Source organism: Lichenostomus cassidix, chromosome Z (genome assembly GCF_008360975.1).
Source record: "Lichenostomus cassidix isolate B80296 chromosome Z, HeHo_3.0, whole genome shotgun sequence".
Lineage (NCBI taxonomy): Eukaryota > Metazoa > Chordata > Aves > Passeriformes > Meliphagidae > Lichenostomus > Lichenostomus cassidix.
Window position 1 is genome coordinate 38,010,867 of NC_139511.1, and position 23,100 is coordinate 38,033,966.

The window sequence follows — 23,100 nt, forward strand, 5'->3', positions numbered from 1 at the left end:
ACAGAGGTACAGTAGCCTCATATTTAAAAGCACAGCCTTTTATATAACATTAGGGAGCACTAGTGGGCATGTTGCCCATTTATGATTCTCTAGTGGCTTCTATTTTTCACAAGAATTAATGTTCTAATCATAACACATCTGTATAACATTTTTCTCATGCTGATCAAGTATCACCAACTCAGTGATTTCCTTGTGATCCCACTGCATACGCTGGGTCAGAGTACTCAGATTATTATCATTATTATCTGCTGGTAGAAGAGATAATGCAGCAATTCTAGTCACAAAATAGCGCTACACAAGAAAGTTATAAGTAATTGTGAATATCAGGGATGTACAATATAAAGGCAGAAAAAGACCTGGTGTTGCTGGAACATCCTTCTGGACTGCTCTTAGGGCAACAATCTGGATCTAAATAACCACTAATTTTCTCAATATAAGTGGGTAGTTCAGCATCAGTCTGCTACATATTTGTGTCACGCATGCATGCCCTTATGCACAGGTGAAGAAGAATTTCTGTAACAGCATTTAAGCTTGCAAAGTTGGGGGCAAAGGCTTCCAATCTTGCCAGTAAGCCTCTATACTACAGCTTGTGCTAGGAAGTGATATCTTTCAGGGCAGGATATAGACAGGATGTAGTGTCCCTTAGTTGCAAGCCCAGTGCTCACTAATCTGGGAATCTCTAGAGTGACATCCCAGAGAAACAATTCAGCCTTCCAGTGACACTTCAGAATAATTTTCTCTGAAACACTTGGAGAACATAGTGTCCTGATGAGAAATAGTAAGCAGTGCAGTTGCTATTTATCATAATATCCTTTAGGTATTTTTTCAGTTATGTGCATTAATGTTAATGACTGGTTCAAAAGTCAACATTTCACATGTTCAATTCTGAAACAGTTACTAGGTTTGGAAAGTAGCCTCTGAAGTAAGTAGCATCTGAAGCGATATTCTTTTTTAACTCTTGATAGGTAAATTGTTTAGCTCTTCATATTTTTTCACATTCCACTTGCTAGTAACTGAACATGAAAGAATTTGTATGTGAATGCATTGTCCATCATGCAACCTTCTGCTCTTCTGCTCTACTTTTAAATATTCAAAATAATTTCTGTCAAGGTTGAATTATACAATGAAATTACAAGAATTGAAGTTTTAACCCTGATTGTTTATAATTTTGCAAATACTCAGATTTGAAAATTAGGTTATGTTAATTGCCAATATGATCAATTTAAAAGCAGTGCATATGTAACAATACCGACTTTTGCTTCTGATCCAAGTTTTGTTTTCTCCCAAGAATACATTCAGTGCACCAGACTGGCCAAAGACCACTGAAATCAATGGAAAGTCTACCAGTGACTTTGATGAAATATGGATTGGGCTTTGAACATAACACTGCTGACTTCATTGACTCATCAAAAGGGCTGGATTTGGCTTAGACAGAGGTAAAGCAGTTCATCTCATGTACCTTTAATAAATAGCACATGTTTTAACCCCACCATTCCACTCCCAGGAATTTAGAGTATTTTGTTATGCTAGTTCTGTTAAGGAGCCACAACACAGGTAAAATGAATGACTGAAACACATACAATGGTTTGTACTTACAGGTATCTGGCTTGAGCTGACTGTTGGTAATTCCAAAATACTGTGGATTTTCAATGACAGGAATCTTTGTCATCCCAATGATGACTGCATCAGGACCCCCCTCAGAAGAAGACGGGGTGTTACTGCCATTTGAGATGTGGTGGAGGGGACTGGCTGAATCGTCGTCATTGCTGATGACTGAAGAAGGACCTGGAGTTAGAAATAAAGATTTTCTTGTAACTTGTATGGTACCCTTCCCTCAGATGAGTAATTTATATAGATTTTTTAAATTTTTTTTTTTTTTATTTTGACCAGTTGTCCTCCATTTCTATCGTCAACAGCTCTCTTTGTGTGCCTGGTTGACCTTACCTCAGAAATTTTATATGTCTGGGTGCAGATGGAGAACAGTGGGGTTTTTTCCATTAGGAACTGGAATTGAAACAAATTTTTGTACTGGTACATCACCTAGACTAAATACATCAGGGTCCAGCACAGTCTGTCACAGTGAAAGATCTCAGAATTTTCTGAACTCATTCTGTCATTCTCAGAAACAAGCTATAGAATACACATATTAACTTTTTTACCTTATGCCCTGCTTGAATCACAGCAGTAACAGCACAAATCCAGGGAATACCTGCTCCACCTGGCATTATAACAAGACAAAAGACACAGAGGAGGTGGGGAAGCTGGCATGATGTGGGAAGCTGCTAATTTCTGAAAGAAACATGGTTCAGGGCCAAAATCCAGGGGACAATTTGCATAGTCATATAGGCACAGAGAGGATGCTGTGAAGAGTAGTTCAGTAAAATCTGGAGTTGCTGCAGTGAGGCTCATCCCACCCAGGGGTACATCCCACTGGCTCCCCAGCCCATACTTCCACCTAGTCACCTTCCAGAAAAAGGTCTGTTGTGAGCAGTAATTCAGTGACAGTTTTTGTTTTGTTTTCACTCTATGCTTTGTATTTTTAATGAAAGTGCCACAGAGGTAAAACCTTGTAAATGGATTTTAAAAAAAAATTCCTGCTTAGCACAGTGTCCCACTTCTGTGAACTGCAGAAGCCTTTGAACTAACTGCAAAATCAGCACAGATGACATTCGAACTCTTGACATCTAACCTTGCCACTTAAATTCCCCTTCACTTCTTTCAGTTTATATCCAGTATTCATAGAAAACCAGAAGCACCACTTAGCAACAAAGACATTTTGCCTAATCTCCTGACTGAAGAGCCATGAGAGATCACACATACCATATTTCACTTCATTTTCCATCCACATTAACTAAGGGTTTTGGGATGACATTTACATCTTTTAATTGTAACAATCAAAAGATTATGTTAGAAACAGATAGAAAAAACCACCTTGTGGAAGTGCCTGTCCTGAAATGGCATCTTTAGACAAACAACTGCCTTTACCCTGTGGGCAGCAGTGACAAGTTGAGCAAATGTCCTCCCAAAGAAGGGGGCAGCAGAGAAGACCTTGAGGACAAAAAAAAGCTGTGTTTACTCCATGTCACCCCATTGCAACATGTTGGAGTTCCAGACTGAGTTTTAGGCTGGACAGAAGGAGCACTGCAGAGGTAAGACAGCTGAGTAACCTGCCCCGTAGATGGCATCTGTGTCTGCAGAACAGACAGGGAATGCGGAGGAGAGAGCGAGAATGGGGATCACCAGCAGGTTCTCAATGCACATTACTGAGGACACGGGAGAAGACAACCAGGATCCACTGCAGCAGACATAAAATTAAAAAACAAGATGAAAAAAAGGACAGTCCCAAGCACAGCAAAGAAAGGGCAGCTTTAAAGAAACTCCTACTCTTCTGTGGCTTGCTGTATCATTAACAAAATTTCTTTATCATTACATGGAATGGCACACAGCAATAAAATATTCTGGCATGTGGCTATTCAACCCTATATCCTGAGACACAAGCATATTCACACCCCTGTCCTGCTTTTTTTTCTCCTCAGTTGGTTTAATGGTGCATGAGGGAAATGTTCTCATAGTTTGAAAAAGTACTTCCCCCCCAGCCTGAAACACTAGAAGTAATTTTTCAAATACCTGGCACTTCACTGGAAAGTCACTGTTAACAAATGTAAGTAAAGCCTAGATCTCTGCAATTTATCAAGGGAAATACTCATACCAAGGCTGGTTTTGTCATTACTGATCATCCAGATCCCCACATGATTGACTTCACTGGGAAAGATGCCAGGATTAAGAGTTTTTGGTGAAGATTTCTCTAATGAAGGCAGAGCCTAAAAAATTGTGGGCATGGGTCACTCAGATGGCACAGAAGATATTTATGTTAAGTCACAACACATTTTTTAGATGCAGGAGAGCTGTTTGCACAGGCATTAGAGTGCAGCACATTTAAAACTGCATTCAGGTTTTGGTAGATGCCATTCTTACATCTCAAAACTTTTTGAGTCTCAACTTGTTGCTCCAAAAAAGCAGGCTGACTAATACACACTTGCTTGGGAAAACAAAAACCTTTTACACTAATATAGCTTTAGTGTGAGGATCAAATCGCTTCTCTCACAGCAAACAGGCAAATTCTCTTGGCTCTGAAACTTAATAGAGGCATGTCTTTACATCCTTTTCAGTCCTGCTGTTCTCTGCTACACAGGAGGCAGCTCTTTTGTCATTGTTTGCTTCCAGCATACATGCAGTGATGGCAAGGAAAAGTGACCATTACTAGCCGTTAAAGTGGGATAATGACTAGGAACTCAGTCCATTCATTGAATAATTTCTGCAGTACTTCAAGATGCAATTTTGTGTGGTGAACTACTATTTTCAACCAGTATAAACTGCAAAGTGCTGCAGGTGAAAAGCAGACAATTGTTCTGTAAATCTACTCATTTAGGCTAACTGGTAAAAGCTAGCCTTCTCTGTGGTATGAAGCAGGTTCCAAGTGTATTCAGCTCTCTGACGTAGGTAAGGAAAACCTGGAACATCAGGTGATTTTCAGACCAATCTCTGGCAGTACAAAACACATCAAGAAAAATTCAGCCCTAGGAGCTTTGCTGCTGTATCACTCTGCAATCCTTCTCACTTATTGGCAAGTAAACATCTCACGCCATGGTCTTTGTGAATAGCTGTTTGCATTCAAAAATCCTATTTCCTGTCTATTTCTTCTCTAATTAAGACAATTAGAATTCATCAGATGGAAATTTTTGTGTATCAGAGGCAGCTGAGCTCATATCCTTTCACACTTCCGCTTTGCTGGGACCTTTTTGTCAATGTGAGCAAACTTGCACATAGACTATTTCCATATTTGTTTATTTGTTGGACTATCTACTCATCAGAAAGTTACATTTCATTTTTCGAATGCACTACTCCACGTTCCAGTTACAGACCAGCCCTGCAGCTGGCTATGATATCCAAGTAATGCAATGCCATTTCTGGGATGCAAGATGAGACTATCACTTGTGCTGAGAAGAAGTGAGAGCTGCCCTTTTGTGAATGGGCTCTGTGCTCAAAATGAGGGGTAATTTCTTGGAGCACCTTGGCGTGTGGTTTCATTCACATGAAATGCGGTCACTGAATTACTTGTCAAAGGCAGAACAAGTATGGTAATTACACTCAGTCACTGATTACTGCCTCTGGTTTTTATAAAATACACTCTTGTTTTACACCTGAAATCTGGAAATCTTAGCCAAAATGTAATAGATTGGAGTGAAAATCATGGCTTATCAGCAGTCATTAGGTATTGCCAAGAGCAGACTCACAGTTGGGTTAAGCTTTTAAGAAAATTCCAGGGACCTTCTCCACCTTCCAGTGTGCTGCCCAGAATCTTCCCTTGGTTTCATTTTTAGACAATTTTTCTTAAGAAGACAGAAGTTGGAGCCAGACAAGAAACTGTGGCCTGCTTTGGGGAAGATGTGGACTATACACCACAGGGACGAATTCCACTTCTATTTGATATTCAGCTAAAGACTTGTCCATTCAGCATCACCTAGGCTCAAGAAAAAATCCTTTTGTGTACAAAAAACCCCAGCAGCTCTCTAAAAAAATTGTGGCATGTAAGAAAATCAATTATATTTGAAACTGATGAACTGTAATGAAATCAAAATTCCTCCAAGAACTAGGTGGGGAATTACCCTTGGCACATAATATGGGGACAAGCAGAAACAGCAAACTTCTTCTACTGCATATCCCAAGGAGAACTGTGCTATCTCTTCAACAGTGTGTGTCCTTGGCCTTGGTGATGCCAAAAAAAAGTGAGTTTCCTTAGGTTAAGAAATAAAATTTATGTTATTGTTTTCAAGGTGTGCTGACATTTTTGGACAAGCAAAGGAGATTCATAATTATTATATACAGCCTTTCATGACAGGTAGAAAAGCTAAGAAAATCTGGATTGTGCAGCCTGCAAAAGAGAAGGCTTCAGGGTGACTTAATTGCATCTTTTCAGTACCTGAAGGGAGCCTACAAGAAAGATGGAGCAAAACTCTTTACAAGAGTATGTAGTGATAGGAAAAGGGGCAATGGCTTCAAACAGAAAGACAGTATGATTAAATTAGATATTAGGAAGCAACTCTTTACTGTGAGGGTGGCAAAACACTAGCACAGAGAAGGTATGGATGCCCCATCCTTCACAGTGTCCAAGATGGATCCTGGATGGATCTCTGAACAGCCTGGTCTAATAAAAGGTGTCCCTGCCCGCAGTAAGGGAGTGTTGGAACTAGGTGACTTTAAGGTCCCTTTAAGGTCCCTTCCAACCCAAGCCATTCAGTGACTGCATTCTATGGGTCATTATACCCCTATCACCATCAGAGTTAATGCAGTTTTAACATGCATGTTACCAAGACCTATCTACACTGCTGTTTGTTGGGGCTACATTTGCACAACACCTATGCAACACACATCACTCCAATTATCCCTGAAGTCACTACTAATGGCTCAGGCACACTGGAAGACAATAGGAATAATAAATACCACAAAACCCCCCCTGATTTTAGCTTTGTTGTTGGAGTTGTGTATTTCCAAGGATGCATCCATTTAACCAACTGTTAGGAGGCAGCCCATATAAAATGCAGCATTTATAGAGATGATTTTGTTCTGTGATGCCATAATAAACATCGTTCCTTCCATGAAAAATTATGCTGACTGCTAGGATGGTTTCTCAATGGACCTTTCACTAGCACTGGCTCTTAGTTACCCTAGGAACAAGGACTAGTCTGTGCCAAGACATGGCAACAGCACACCATCAAGTTAAAAGCAGGATAGTGAATGTATGTCACATCAGTCAGCATCACCTCTGCTAAATTACAAGGCCATACTGAATCTACTCTCTTCTTCCTTTAGGGAGGGGTGTACTTTTTCTTTAGTTAAATACATTGTTCTGAAAAGCCGTTACACAAGATTTCTTGTCACGTGAGATTCCCATATTTGCTGTAGATATTTAGATACTATTTTCTGCATGATTAAAATGAACTATGCTTCAGCAAGAGTAGATATTCAGTTCTTCATGTTATCAAGGCAAGATCCAACTCTCTCACCAGAACAGGTACGTTTTTAGCTTTACTTTAAAAATTGCGATCTTATCTTTTACTCCCTCAGGAAGACAACTAATCAATCACAGCTTGGCACACTTTTTTTCTGACTAAGGTGCTAAGTTTTACTTCAAATATTCCTTTGTATTCCCAAGTTCAGCAGCTGTATGCAACTGCAGTAGCAAATCATGCTCCTACAATTCTATTGGACCGGATATGAAAGCCAGCACAACAGAAAGCAATGCAGTTATAGAAACACTATTTTATACCATTGGTCTCTTAAAATGCATCATGTTGAATATAGGGAATTGAATTAAAAGGTGTAAATAGAACACAAGAGAAAAAAAGCCCAAAAATCAACCAACCAACCAACCAACCAACCAACCAACCAAAATACTGCACAAGCTTCCAAAGAGAAACAAGTTCAGACTTGTTTTGCTTGGTGGAGCTGTTCAAAGTCAAGTCAGATTGTTCTGCAAATCTAGAATGGACTTATTAAAACTATGGTCTTTGCTTTGCAGCTTCCAATGCTTGTAATGAGGGGGAAAGCTCAAGGCAAAGCACTCCCATGTTTTGTCAGCAGTCCAGCTGTGTGGAGCAATAGCACATCTTGCCTCTACTCACCTTCCAACTGACCTTTCCTGTCTCACATGCCCATCCCTGCCAGCTACCCAGAAAACAGCCATTAATCTTGGCCTTTGTGCAGTCATGTCTACAGCCACTGTCATACTCAGTCGCAGAATGGATATTAGGGGGTCAAACCTCCTTTGTTTGTGGTGGAAAAAACCTACAAGATCACTCTAAACAGCATTAAACCCAAGTCCATCCTGCTAAAGCATATTGCTCCTCACAGAGCAGAGTGCACGTTTCTACGCCAGAACAGCACACTGAGCCAGAAACCACACTGTTACACATTAAGCCTGTGACTCAGAAAACAGAGACTTGCCAGGCTTTGGTGTTTAGTGGATAAATAATTTCACATCTTCTGACAGGTATCATCAATCTGTTTAACTGATTTACACCCACGAGTGCTTGTTTAAGCTTGTACTTGGTTGCTTCTTGACATATGAGATGAGAAAAACCTTTTGACGCTGCCCAAGAAGTTCAGTTCCCATCCAAGACAATGCTCCCAGGAAGTTAGGAGAACCCTAACAGAGAGCTGGGGAACATCCTCCCATCCAGCAGACAAATATCTCTGTTCCCTATCAGCATGCACTTCTAACATCCTCTGAGTAACAGAAGTAGGCTCGTTGAAGGCCTCTCAAAGGAGAGCTGAAAATCAGAGTTTAAATTCAAGAAGCAGTCCTTACGAGTCTGTTCACTTACAAATATTGCAAAACAAAGTGAAGACATTAGTTTGAAAATCATGGTCAAACCACACCAATTCAATGTACTGTTTCATTTGGGTGATCAAGGATAAAAGGTAGTTTGCCTTTGTTTTCATCTAAAAAATCAATGTTTAGTTTTTTCTCCTTTATTGCAGCTTCACAAGAAGATGAAAGATCTACAGCATTGGATTATCTTTGCTCCCACATGGAATAATTTAAGTAATACATACCTTTGAGTCTAATGAAATAACAGGTATGTCATTTGGCTTTACAGTACCAAATTTTCAGTGTTGCTAGGTGTCAAGATGCCTTTGCCTTAAAACACTTGTTTATCTTGCAGGAAAACTTATTTCAAATGCCTAGCTACTCTAGAGAGGAACAAACACACAATCTGGGTAATTTCCACTGACATGACTATGCACAGATTTTAGCTACTCAATATTTCATCAGGGCTTTTTGTTGTGGCTTTGAATCTAAGAACCACAGCTGCATATTTGTTTGCTTGGGTTTCATTCTGGTGCGTGACTGTGAAAAAATCCCAGTCTTCCTTTCAGCTGCCTTTCTCCTCACAACCTCAAATATATTTCCCTGTATGCGTGTATTCCTGCATCCCTTCCCACACAAGCCTAGAGCAATTGTTTTTGCAAGGGAGGACTCTCTAGAATAGCCTAGGGGACCCCTTCATAATGTAAGTCACTCTTGAAAGTCATGCAATCCACAGAGTGCAGGGATAAAGTCACTGGTATCTTGGTCTGGGGCAGACTGGCAAGACAGTTCACCCAAGAAACCTCCTTTGCAGCACCACAAAGCCCTGTAGGAAACAGAATGAGGTCTCTAATATATACTGAATTTGCTAGTATTGTCTGTACATGATGAAAGGTGCCTAACCCCTCTGCCCTGCCTTCACTCCAGGGCCAGCTCTCCCCTGGGACACCTGCAGCAAAACCTCAGCAAAACCTCAGCCTGCATCACAAAGATTGCCTATTTCTTTTTCCCTCTGAGTCAGAATGGAAGGCATTTGTGTTGCAGATCTAACCACTGCAATCTGGCATGCATTGTCACATTCATATGCACCATAACCAATAAATCCTCACAGATCATCCACTATGAGCTATGTGCTACTATTATTTCCCATTTGGAGGCAACAGGAAGAGCATTCTGGCACTGAATAACCCCGCACTTCAGGTGGGATCTCTGTCAAAGTCACAACCTGAACCAGGGAGGAACTGGCAGCCCCAGCTGTTGAACCATGGAGCCCTTTGGGACTCATAGCCTTCCTCTGGATATGGGATGAATGGTAGCTATGCAACTGTCCACTGTTTCATGGACACATTTGCAGTATCTGCAGCTCAGATGATGTGCTCTATGATGACGAATGAGGAATTTATGGCCTCTCATTGTTGGTAGTCAAATGAAACACAGACCTAAGAAAAAAATCTATCTGGGATGCAGCATATTAATCAATATGAATCCATCAGCCAGAGAATTAAAGATACATGGCAGCAGAATATGTAAAAGAATGTAAGAAAAATTATTTATCTTTTTCTTAATATAGATCATCAGGTCTATTCATTATAGTCACCTGCAGGCTTGGATATCTTGGAAATATGGGTAAAATTACAATCCTTCAAAAATACTACCATGAAAAATCACCACAATAATAAAAAAGATCAGCAGGAATGTACTTGTTGGCATCAAGCAAAAAAAAAATTCAACTCATATTAAATCCTTGTTGCCTTTTGTTTCGTTTAAGAACTATTTAATTAACAACTGCTTCCTTCCAGAATTCTCATAAATAGTCTAAGTGTTAGCATTCCCATTCCTAGGACTGGGAATGAGGTTGTCTGTTGTCTAAAAGACACAAAGTGTACAGAAGCAATAAAATTTTCCACATTTTGCTTTGGTTGTCAGTCTTTACCTGGGAGAACAATGAAGCTATTTAGAGTAGTTAACTGGAATAATTTTCCAAAGTCTGTTTAGTTCAACATAGTTAGATGGTATGGCAGACACACTAGATTGTGGAGAAAAGCTCCCAGATTTTAAACTTGTATTTGACTGTGTGCTTTTTTTTTTCAAGGAAAAAAAAAGAGCATTACTAATGACGCTATTCAATTTTTTTTAAGCCTCAATGATTATTTCTTTGAAGCACAAATATACTATCTACAGGCCTCTTCCATTCAAGCACATCAGATGAAAATATAATATGGAAAAATCTAGAAATACTCAAAGACCCAACAAAAAGCTGAAGAATTAAGATTCGTTTTTTCCATAACCAAGGTCTGAGGAGGTACACAAGGATAGCCTTCCACTGCATGGGTACAATTTTTGTTGCATGCTTTTGCTGAACAGGAACAAAAGCTTCACTGACAGAAGTGCATTAAGAAAGACTAAGGTAAAAACTTTGCCTCCTCAGGCACTGGACTTGCTCATAAAAGACTCAGAAATCTCCACTTCTGACCACATGAGGAAAAACGTATCTTGGAAAATGCACAGGTATAGTTGATAAAGATTTAGGATAGGGAGGAATCTCCCAGGCCTTCTTTCATCCCTAACCTTCCATAATGACAAAAAGGTAGACCTTGAGTGATCTTATGGGAAACACCTTCAAATGTTAATTTATGCCTATTCAGAACAGAAGGAAGCCCAGAGCTCAACAAATACACATCCTATCTCAATGAAATACATATATTTCAATATATCTAGCAGGCCACTTTTCCAGCTTGCAGAATAAAGACAAGTTTAGTTGGGCGAGAACATCAGTGCTCTACTACACAGTGGGTTATTCTACTGGAGCACACATCAGTTAACAGCATTCTTTACATACAATTTATTTCACTGGGATATTTCTCTTCATTGTTTCTGAACAACTTTCATTAGGGGAAGTGTTAATTACATGACACAGTAACACAAAGTCTTGTATAATTTCTTACTTTCTATCAGTGCAAGATTATTACAGGACCCTAAATTTGCATGAGTTATGAAGTCAACACTACAGTGAAATATACCTCTGAATTTGTTCTCAACAAGCATTCCGCCATAACAGCTTCCAAATAATTTACAACCACATTAGCTAACCTTAAAGCTGACAATCTAGAAAGAAGCAAAACTAAATCAAGCCAAACATCATGCTCAAATTGTAAACAACATCTGCAGAAGTTTGGTTTTGCTGTTTACTAAGCTCCCACTGAGATGCTCTTTCAGCCCAGCTAGAGCTGTTTGGAACTCGCACTGATGTGGACTGCCTCCTCTTCATCTCCAAACACTTCCCATCTGGGAAAACAGGTCTTAAAAATGAAACACAGAGGTCTACCTACATGTGAAGAGGAGGGCATGAGAAGCTGGTGAACTACCACTCTATCATCTATTCTTTGTCAAGTATTTTGCTCTCTCCTTAGGTGAACAGGCTTTGGGCAATGATGGCCCAAATTTTGTATGTATTGCAAAGGTAGTAGCTGGCCTTTGGAAAAGAGCTGCTGGAAGGGCAGAGGACTTCGGCACAGAAGACAGGTTGTCCAAAACTAGCCCCGAGTGAGCACAAATCAAGAGAGAGTTAACTTTCCCTCCTGAATATTAATGCCTAACATTTTATTCAAATTTCTATTAGATTACTTAGCAACAGTGAAACTGATTCTTTTTGTGTCTGTACAACAGCAGCCATTTCAGCAGGAGCCTGTCCCCAAAGCACTCAGCGACTATACACACCCCAGGCCTTTAAACATATCACAGGCCATGCTCAGAAAACCTTGCTGGCCACTAAGAGACTAGCAAGGATCTTCTTCTGTGAAGATTTTGGTACCTAGCATTCACATGTCATGAAAAATACATGTGATACACAGGTGAAGTATTTGGAACAGTCTTACCAGCAGACCCACTCTAGTACTTGGTTGTTCTGTGCACATCTAAGAAATCACAAGGGAAAGAAAAGCAATCATTTTCCATTTTCATAAATTTCTGGATTATGCTCGATTAGCCTTTTTGGGACACTGTTTAAGGAACAGTTCACCTTTGGAGATGGTAGGAAGCTGAACAGGCTGTTTAGAGGAATATCCTTGCCAAAACATCTTCAAATCAAAGATGCAGAATTGCCTTCCAACAGCACCTTTCTTTCCCCAAGCACAATTCCTAAGGCAGTGAAGTTTACATACTCAAAATCCTCTTCAAATGAAGATTCAAAATTAATACAGTGGAGCAAATGACACTCATACATAGAAAGGGAACATGTCAAATTTCTGTCCCAGCGTATCACTCACAAGCTATAGGATTAGCTGCACAAATTGACTGTCTTGCTTCTCTATGATAAACCTCTACCACCATTTACAGACACCTCCTCCTCCCTGCCACATGATGTCTCATCTGTTGGAGATTCCTCCTGTCACCTCTCTCCTGCCAGCTTTCCTTGAAATTGCTGTTATGGAAAGCAGAAAAATGCTGCATACTCAAATCTATTTGCAACATATCAGCTGGATCAGCCATCTCAAAACCAGCCATGCTACAAACTCTGGCAGTTTTGTTGATTTGAAAATGGATGCATTAATTCTGAAATTGGTCAGGACACCACAATGGGGTTTTGCTGAAACACTGGAAGCATCACTACTTCTGTTCTTCAGGGCTCTGAATGAAGCAGCATTTCTCTTTATCCATAACATTTTTATAAATTACTTCTGCTTCTTCTACTGCTTCTGAATATTTTACCAATATCTCTTAGCATTTTTCTGATGGGTGTCCTCTGTTTATTTACTCACTTCTTCTATAAAAAGTTTCACTATCTCCTAAGTGATTCTCTCTTGACCACCTGGTAAATCTATCCTCTCTTTTTACAAAACCAACATGGTCTCCTATGATGTTGTAATTTTTATGTTAGAATTAAACAGCATTAGTACCTGTTAAATTCAAGTATTTTAGGATGACATTCATTTATTTTCAGTCTAGCTTCCTCTTTTATCAAAAATTCAGTCATGGTTGTTTCTTAGCAACAGATTTATCAGAACAGATTTGCATGAAAATCAAATACTCTCAAAAAGGAACTGCTAAAGCACAGCCTTATTCCTGATCACCATTAAAAGCAAATACCATAAAGCAGAAGAAAATGGTTTTGCAATTCCACATGAAATCTAATGAACACATGTAGAATACTGGCACCAATTGAAGTAGATAACCTTATAAACTTTCCTAACTAGTGTATCGCTGAACTGATCTGCAAAAATCTTCTTGCCCTCAGAGAAAATGAAAAAACAAAACCAAAAGCGCAAACCATGCACAGCCACATCCTCTGTTCACTGGACTACATTAAAAATTGGCATCTGCAATAGTAACACACAAACAGGTCTCACAGGACCAAGCTGCAAAAGGCAGACACGTGCACTTCCCATGTGCATGAAAAATGCCCACGCTCAATTCAATCACACCAGTACTAGATAACCAAGAACTGTATTTCAGTGAAGGAGTATAATTAGTATTTCAGGCTCTGGAGTCACCAGAGATCTGTACCATATCTCTCTGTCTCCCTGTCTATCTATCTAACCGATTTATCCATCTATCTGTATATTGCCACATTTGTACTATAATTTCAGTAAACTCCAAGTTCTTAATTTTCACAGTCTTTAGAAAGAATCCGTTTTCCCACAATGATTTTTATACACCTTACATCTCTTTGCCAGATGATGTAGGTTTTCTTTTTTCTTTAACCCCAATATAATGTGCTGCACTCCAATGAGGTAGTTCATCACAAACGTAAAGAAAAGCAAATGCAGAGATAGGGTGAAAGAGTCAAACCAAACATGAAGCATGAAAGCCTTTGAACAGATAAAGTGAAGTAGCAATACCAAGAGTCTAATTCCCTTCCCCTTAATATCAACCAGGAGTAAGTTATTATATTGACAATGGTTTAAAATTCCTATGAATGAGAGTGGAATTAAGACTGCTGTCTTTTTATTAAGAATGATTGCAACCTTTTTGGCAAATGCAGTCTTCTGTTGCTGTGGCACTTATTTGTGGCACTTAGTTATGTCACTGAAAGGTAGCATCTATAATACATGGCTGTACATGAATTATGTTAGGAATGGGTTAAAGCAATTAATCTGTACTATTCCCACAAGACAATGCCAAAAAGGTAATTGTCCACATTTGTACTACTAGATGATAGAGAATGTTAGTTTCATGTCTTCCTAATGTTTAACTGAAAATCTGTAATATCCATTCCTGTTTCTTGCCGAGAAATGGTCATGCTCAGACAAAACTTGCACGGAAGTCAGTGGGAGTTTTGACAGGAAGAGAATTAAAGACAATGTGATTTGCTGCATGCTATCAGACATGTAAAAGCTACAGAGCTAGATTTTCATTATTATGCTTCTGGGACTATTAAAATTAGAAAGATATTGTTCTTTCACCTTTCAGTCATGCAGTCACATGCACTTGCAGGGAAGAGATAGATGTGAGGCAAACAAGCCATCTTGCTGGAGGGTGCTTAATGCTGGTCTGGAAGCCAGAAGAAGTGAATCCCTCCTGCAATATATCCCTTCCCTTCTCCTCTGTAAGGCCCAGTAAGAGGCAGGAAATAGCAGGGCAGCAAGCCCGGATCCCTAGCAAACAGCACAAGCTGGACGGAGTGTAGCAAGCTCATCACCACAAAAAAGTGGCCTTATAAACTCCATTCGAGCACCTGGAGCATGCCTGGGCACATGTGCCTTTGGGAGACTTTAAGTTAGACTCTGTGCCACAGGTAAGACAACTCTAAAGGTAGATGGCAGGGAGCAGTCAACACATAACAGCTTCACTGAGGTTCTGCCAGGGGTGGCTGGACCAGGCCAGCAACCAGAGGAGCCTGCTGTTCTCTAGGAGAGTTCCTGTCTCTGCAGGGAGGGGATGCTGCCCTTTCTTGGGGGTTCTCAGGTTTTACTGGCCTCCACTTGGTCATATTACCTTAAATGGATACAGAAACTCTTTCAAAAAAAAGGACATGGTTTCTCAATTGAGCATTTGGGATGGTTTTGTTTGCCAGGAGTTTCCAGAGGCATTAGATTTTGATTTGTTAAAACAATAATAACTTTTCTTAGTTTACAAACCAATTTCTTCGTGTTTTCATGATGCAGCAGCAGTACCCAAGGAACAAAGATATAACAACCTAAACTAGCTAAGTTATCTAACCTGTCCACAAAAATGATGCAAATATTAAGTCCTGAGCTACTCACCTATTTAAATTTTTATGACAAAACAACATGTCACTATGGATTCATTTTTTAAATGAAACCTCATTTTTAAGAGTATGATTACAACAGATTTCTGACCTTTTGTCTCACTAGCAATGCCATCTGGCATCAATTTAGTTTCAGACTTCCAAGCTAAAAAATTACCTAATATTCACACTTAGGGACATTTCTTAAAATTCTTAATGAAAAAAATACATGGTGGTCTAGAGACCACCATCCCTTGCAAAATAAAGATCAATAGAGATTCATTTACCAGCATAGAGACACTGGAGTCCTGAATTTGAAATAAGACAACCCTGCTGAATTAAACTTACTGATCTGGATTCGAAAGCAAGTTTCCAAGTATATAACACACATAAATTAATTCAATACTAGTAGTAAAAAAATTAGTTACTTTATCAACCGTGTTAGTAACACATGACTAAAACTGCAATATATAGCACTATTTTACACCTACATAATCTCCTAAAATGATTTTGTAGAAAAAAATTGAAACTATACATAAATACAGATCTTACGTGAAATCTGGATATAATGGATTAAACACCACAAACACCTTACAGTTTTGGAATTAAAATTGCGTTGCTTCAATTAGCTTGCATTTCCTTTTCATGTTAAGTGTCTGGCAGGACCTAAAATGGATGTTTACTCCTTCAAATGTTAACAGTGAATTTCAAGCCTTAAAATTTACGATTCCCAAACAGTAGGAAGTAGTAGTACCTACAAATGACTATGTAACTTAGTCCCTTAGCTGATGTGAATTGGTTAAAGGATCTGACTCATACTTTTCTCAGTCCCTATTGATTTTGTATACCTCATGGTTTTGCATCCAATGCAGATACACTCATTGCAGGACAGATAGATCTGTCAATGTTTTACAGCTACATGGTATAAACAGAAATGACATGCAAGGAAAGACATGGGAGAATCGGGCTGCACAAACTCCGTACTTGCAACTGTGATGTGTAGGCAGCAACGACAAAACATTTTAGGGATGCTAAAGAAAGCAGTTACACATTACTCAGGGACAATTTAATGTGGTCCTCTAGCAGGCCTTCCTAGGATCCTGAAACAGATAACATAATTTGAGTAAGAGCAAGATGTGACTTCAGGTAAGACCACACACACATGCATACTTCTCTCATCCATAACTGCAGTGATGACAAAAACCTCAGCTGAATAAACACCTCTGATTTGTTTTACACTGGAATACTGTGCTGTGCTCTGTCTGGGGTGAGAGGCAGGGCTCTAGTGTAACCAGACAAGCATTGGCACAGACCCTTTACATTCTGTAACAGGTGGAAAACCTTATGAATGGAGAGAGTTAAACTTACATTCATACTCTGTACGTGAAAAATAAATCTCATAGTGCCTGATTTATGGCACCTGAAGTGACACCTGCATGTCTCCAAATGGAAAAAAATGGCTTTTGGAATTTTCACCCTGCTCTGAGAGACAATCAAACTCTTTCTGATTTGGTTGATGACAGGGTAACTGTCTCTCTGCCATGAGTCTTCAGCCTCTCATCTTCCTCTGCCAATGGTGACCCTTTCCTGGCATGAGTAGCTGTCCCCTGGCAATCACTGATCAAACTGTTGTCATGTGGGCCATCTACACATCACTAGGGGTTACAGCTACTCCCACCATGTTCAGACCAGAACCCAGGAGCAAAACCATGTTAGACCCTCACAGTTAGGAGCAACTGATTCCAGAGGCCATACCATCACCTCCTAATGACAGGTGACAACTTCACCTGGGTCCCAAGGCAGTTGAGTTCAAGAACAACAGCATTATATACACGTTAGGATTCCAACAAAGTGTGAAGTTGCAGCAAGCAATGGAAACTGCTTGGCAAAAAAAACTTGGCATCTTCATCAGAAAGAAAAAGCACAGTAAATCTTTGCCTTTCTCTTGAAGAGGGATGTGGCTCTTCACACTTTTTTTGAGACATTGATGAAGTCTGATAAAGTGTGATTCTTTACCTGGAAAGAGATTGTGCAAACTCCCAAGGGAAAAACAATGCCGACATATGGGAAAAGGTAACCTGTTATACCACATAGAAAGTAGAAGATTGGTCTTAGCATGTTCTGCTTCAAAAACTGTAACTTGAATGCCTGGAGAAAGGAAATGCTCAGGCAAATCACAGCCAACTTACCTTATTTTGATTCATGCTCTCATAAGCAGACAAATGCAGAGTTGATGGTCTGGGTTCCATTTAAAAAACACTTAATGCACTTAAAAATTATCCACCTAAGCAATTAGTAATAACAGAGTTGCATGCAGAAGCCTTCACAATACCCATCAGAGACTGAGAGATCTGTCAATGGGCTACTTGGTACCCAGAGACAGACTTCACCAAGACAGTCAGTTACATTACAACACACAGGTAGTACCTCAGATTGCCAAAAAATTACTTTTGACTCATAGAAAAGAAAACTAAGAGTGAAACTGACTTCCTAGATCACCTAATCACCTGACATTAATGGAAAACTCAATGAGTGGGGCTTACCAGGAGGAAGCCAACATTGATGATATTCTTTCTTACTTTCATATTTACAGCAGCATACAGAGTTTTGAATCTGAATGAAAATGGAAATATTACATAAATGCTTTTGTCTACAAAGCATAGACTTACCAAGATTTCAAAATTTTTTCTAGTTCTGATAGTTAATCTGTACAGGTACATACAGCCCTTGGATTTTTCCTAGGATTTTTAAGACATCAAACACAGATGAAGCAACTTTTTTATGACTATGCACTGATTGCATAGAAAAAAGTGCATCAGGAATCTCTGACACGGCTTACCCTACTGATCCTCTCTCTGAGACATCTGGGTATGAAAATTGTGAGCTAATTTACAAGCTCTGACCTCAGCATCAGGCTAGGTCTCATAAGGAAGCATTAAAATTGATTGTATGGCTGATTTCTAGAAAAAGAGAGTGAGATTCTGGTTTAGGCAGCAGGGTCTATGCTGGTATGTTTCCTGGACTAAAGACATCATAAATACTCAGCATGGGTTGAGAAAAAAAGGAAAGAAAGGCCACCCAGCCCTCAGACAGAAGTTTATTTAGAACTAACTGTTTTCTTAGATCTTGTTCCCTGAGGCAGGGATGACGCATCCATTCCTGAGGCATCATCTACTTTAGTACCATAGACAGTGAAATTTTGCTAAAACCCTTCAACAGGAAAACATGGTGACTCTTCAGTGGAACACACTAGTCATCAAGAAACTGCACAGCCAACTGCCCATCTGCAGTTTCACCACCTTCCGCCCCCTGGGTTCTAGTATCTAACATGAGCTATTAGGGGTTATTATGGAAATACGATCTGTGGCTGTGGTTGTGCATCCCTCCCTGCCCCAGGCCAAGCTGTCATCGATACGTGGTTCCCAACACACATTTGCATATTTTTGTTCTGCATATCAGCTACCTTGGGAAGGTGTTGTGGCTAGAACAACCAGTTAAATACTTTTCTCCTTCTGAGCACATAAATAAAACAGTACTTCTATGCAGCGGCAGTAAATACAGGTAATAAAAGACACAGCCACATTCATATTCTAACTTACTATGAGATACTATTTGGGATTTTACTGATTAAAGTCACAATGTATTAGGGAACTAGATCTGAAGTTTGCTACGCAGACAACTGAAGACACAATAATGGCATAAGAAAATGGCATAATGTGAATAAAGTATGAATTTGAAAATTACAGTAGAAAAGCAAATTGCATAAATAAAACAAACACGTACTCTTTAAAGTAAATTTTTTAAATTACCAGAGCAAGAACTCCAATCCAAATAATTTTTAATCTGTCTTTCACATACACCTTTCTATTCTCTTTACTTACATTTATTTAAGAAAACTGCACAGTGTATTTGCCTCTAATAGGTAAAAACACATTGCCAAAAATTCTTTCAGTATAATTGAAAGGCAATACACATATATCATCACTCAGCATTTTGTGATGTTTTGCAACCTTCACATGAAACTGCAAAACACAAAGAACTGATTATTATGTACTCTGTATTTTTGCTTTAGAGCCTGATTACTAATATAATTAAGGAAGAAATATTAATTACTCAAGCTGAAAAGTGATATTTGAATTAATTTAAGTTTTAAAATAGTAAAACAACTATAAACTAACCTGTGAAATTAACTTTTTATTCTTGGAGTATTTTAATTATCACAGTAAATTAAAATTACAGTATCTGAAGATACACATTTCCAATACAAGCTATATCTTTTTGTCTCATTTAAAAGAACAAAATAAAAATTTCTACAACAATACTGTTAAGTTGTAATTTATATTAATTAAAAATAAACCCTTGTTTTCAGTTTTACACTAATTTGGATTATCCAGAATATTGAGACTTTTTTATTTCTTATAGTGTTGACATTCTAGTTTCCCAGGCAGTGTAAATGGCTATTTTCATTTTTGCCTTTATTCAGCTCCATTTCTGATTCTTCTCCCTAGATAATAACTTCCTGGTCTGCTGCGTCTGAAAACCTTAAGCTACAGTATTTCAATGGCAAGCTTGCTACCACTCAAAAAAAAAAAATCAAACACATCACAAGCTCAGCATGTTCCTCTATTTGGCATTTTCAAGAATCTAACATTTTTTATTGTTCGAATAATTTCTTTAAAATAGTTGTATCTACCAGGTTAATCAACATCAGAATTTACCTGTAACAGATGTCTTACTGAAAGCTTCTCCTATAAAAAGAAATTACCTTTATATTGAGACTTCTTCTTCCAGATACTCAGGATACATCAAATCAGTTCCAAAATCATATTTTAAATGGATGATGATACAAGAGCATATGTGTAAAATACACTACATAACATCACAATTGTTCAAATAGGTGAAAAATTTCAGAACTGCCTGTGGGTATACAAAGCAGATTTGGTACAATATTTAGAGATCTGGTAAGATCCCAGAGAAGAAAAATGTGACAAAACATTTCGGAAGCAAGAAAATGAACATGGACTATATAATCTGCTGTAGTCCAAACACAGCAATCACATTAATGGGAAAATATGACATACCACAGTAAAAAGCAAAAAAGAGAAAAACTTGGACATAAACTGTGATACAACCATTTCAAAATTCTTGTGTATTCCATTTCATTAGGTCTATCAAGAAATCCAGATGGTCTGGGCCAATAAACAGAAGTCCAAAAGCAAAGCATACCCTTCAAATCATAGCTCTGATGTTTCCTCAAAATAGTTTGGAAAATCACAGCTTACTTGAGTATTTAACCAACCAACTTTTTTTGAGATAAGTTCTGAATACATAAAGCATGGCCTGACATGTAAAAACTTGCTGTCTTATACCCAACAGCTGAATGTGTAGTTCTTTGACCTGAATACACACACATTTGATTGAATGTACATGTTAAACATACACGCATTTAAATTAAATTAAATAGAAATAAAACTACTGCAAACAGTGTGAGGGGTGCTTTATAAACAGGGTAACTATTAAAGTGCTGTAAAAATATAATTAAGGAGTTGAATCTCACTATCAGAAAACAAAGACAACAATAGCACTTTCCTAACAACAGATAATAGGTGTTGAACTCAAGGATTTACATATTTTTCAATGCACTGCACTGTTACTAATGAAATACAAGATGTGATCAAGTTACAGATAGTGAAAAACACCATGACACAAAATTATTAAACTTTATTGGCCTCTTAAAAGTAAATTCATCTAATACATTTTTTTGTCCAAATTGTTATGGTAGTATTTGGGAATAAAAACAGTGGTTGTCTGTTACTTCCAAGAAATATGAAGCAGTTTCAACAGGAAGAATTAGAGGGTTGAGGTGAAGAAGAGACCCACAGCTTGCCGATGGATCACAGCAAGCAATTTTTTAACCACAAAATCAAAGAATGGGTCAGGTTGAAAGGGACCACAGTGGGTCCTCTGGCCCAACCTCCCAACCTCCAGCCTCTGCTCAAGCAGGCTAATCTTAGAGCACACAGCACAGGATTGTATCCAGATGGTTCTTGAATATCTCCTGTGAGGGAGACTCCACGGCCTCTCTGGGTGACCTGCGGCAGTGCTCAGTCACCTGCACAGTAAGGAAGTTCTTGCTCATGTTCAGGTGAAATTTCCTGAGCAACAGTTTCTGCCCATTGCCTCTTGTCCCACTGCTTGGCTTCCATGTAACTCTTTGGTAGAATGGAATTTTGTGCTGTAATTTGTAAAATTACTTTTTTCCATGTGTGAGAAAAATATTTTAGAAAATAATTATAAAGTTCTATACTTTGATGTCAGCCAAATTACTCTTCCTATTTTTAAACTGAGCCTGAAATATCAAAAAAGATCCAGGAACAGAGAGCTCTGAATGGCAATGAAAGATATTTAAAATGCATTTGTCAAAGACTCTGGTCTTGGATTTGTGCAGTGGTGTGGCAGCCCAGTCCTGCTCACACAGTAGTGAAGCCAGTAATACCAATGAAATAACTGTGTTAAAAAAAAGCCTCAGGAAAAAAATCAGGATTTCGTTCCTGTTTGGTGGACATGACTGACAAGGGAGCCCGACTCTGCCTACATCAAAGAAAAATCAATGCCATCAGAAGAAAGCCATGACTTTACCCTTTACTTGCTTGAATATGAGATAGTTCCCTGAAGTTTTATATGGTTGTTCTTGTCATTCCAGCTGAGGAACAAAGTAACAGTGAAAATATGCATGCAAGGGGACAAGTTTCCTCCTATATGAAGACATAATCTGCTTAGTAACACTGCTGTGACTTGCTGCCTCTAGAGACTATGCAGGAATGGCCCTCTTCAAAATGAAAGCAGTTAGGCTCTATGCTGCCAGCAACTCTGCTCCAGGCCAGGACACGAACTCACCCACCACACTCCTTGCAGCTGCAAAAATACAGCTAGTCATGCAAGGCTGCTATTAAAATTAGAAAGATATAGCATGTCCATACCAAAACAATACACACTCTAATGTGGGCTCTTTCAATCGATTGCTTATTTTGGGATGAAAATAAGCCTACCAGTTACTCTTGAAGTTGATTAAAAGACAATACCATTGTTCTGCAAGTTCAGTCACATACATGCTTGTAGAACTGAACAGCTATATTTATTTCCAATCACTGCATCATTTCCGTTTTTCAGAGCAGATTTAATTTGTATGAACAAAAGAAAAGCTGAAATGGAAGCCAGCTTCAAAAGTCTGGGGATACACATTCCTATCGAAGAGGGACAATGAAATGGACTGTGACATACGAAATACACAGCACCAGCATTCTCTGTTGCACCCTATAGTGCTGTATTCATACTCAATACTTCCAACCACCCACAAACTCTTGCCCTGGGAATCAGAGAACAAAAAATCTGACACAACATGGACCTACATTATAATCTGGAATACTTTACACCGCCACATAATGATGGCAAAGTCCTTCAAAACGATATTCCATGACCCTATACATTTGTGCCCTATGAAGTAGAGAGGTTACCACAACTCACAAAGGAGGACCCTGAGCTC

General features: G+C 38.9%; 1 protein-coding gene across 1 annotated transcript in view; it reads right to left on the reverse strand.

The window, feature by feature from the left end:
- The window catches only part of NTRK2 (neurotrophic receptor tyrosine kinase 2), a 199,743-nt gene that overhangs the window by 83,119 nt on the left and 93,524 nt on the right, over positions 1-23,100 (reverse strand). The window contains exon 12 of the mRNA XM_085041990.1: positions 1,597-1,785. Within this exon, the coding sequence (XP_084898116.1) occupies positions 1,597-1,785 (189 nt within the window). The remainder of the gene's footprint in view (positions 1-1,596; positions 1,786-23,100) is intronic.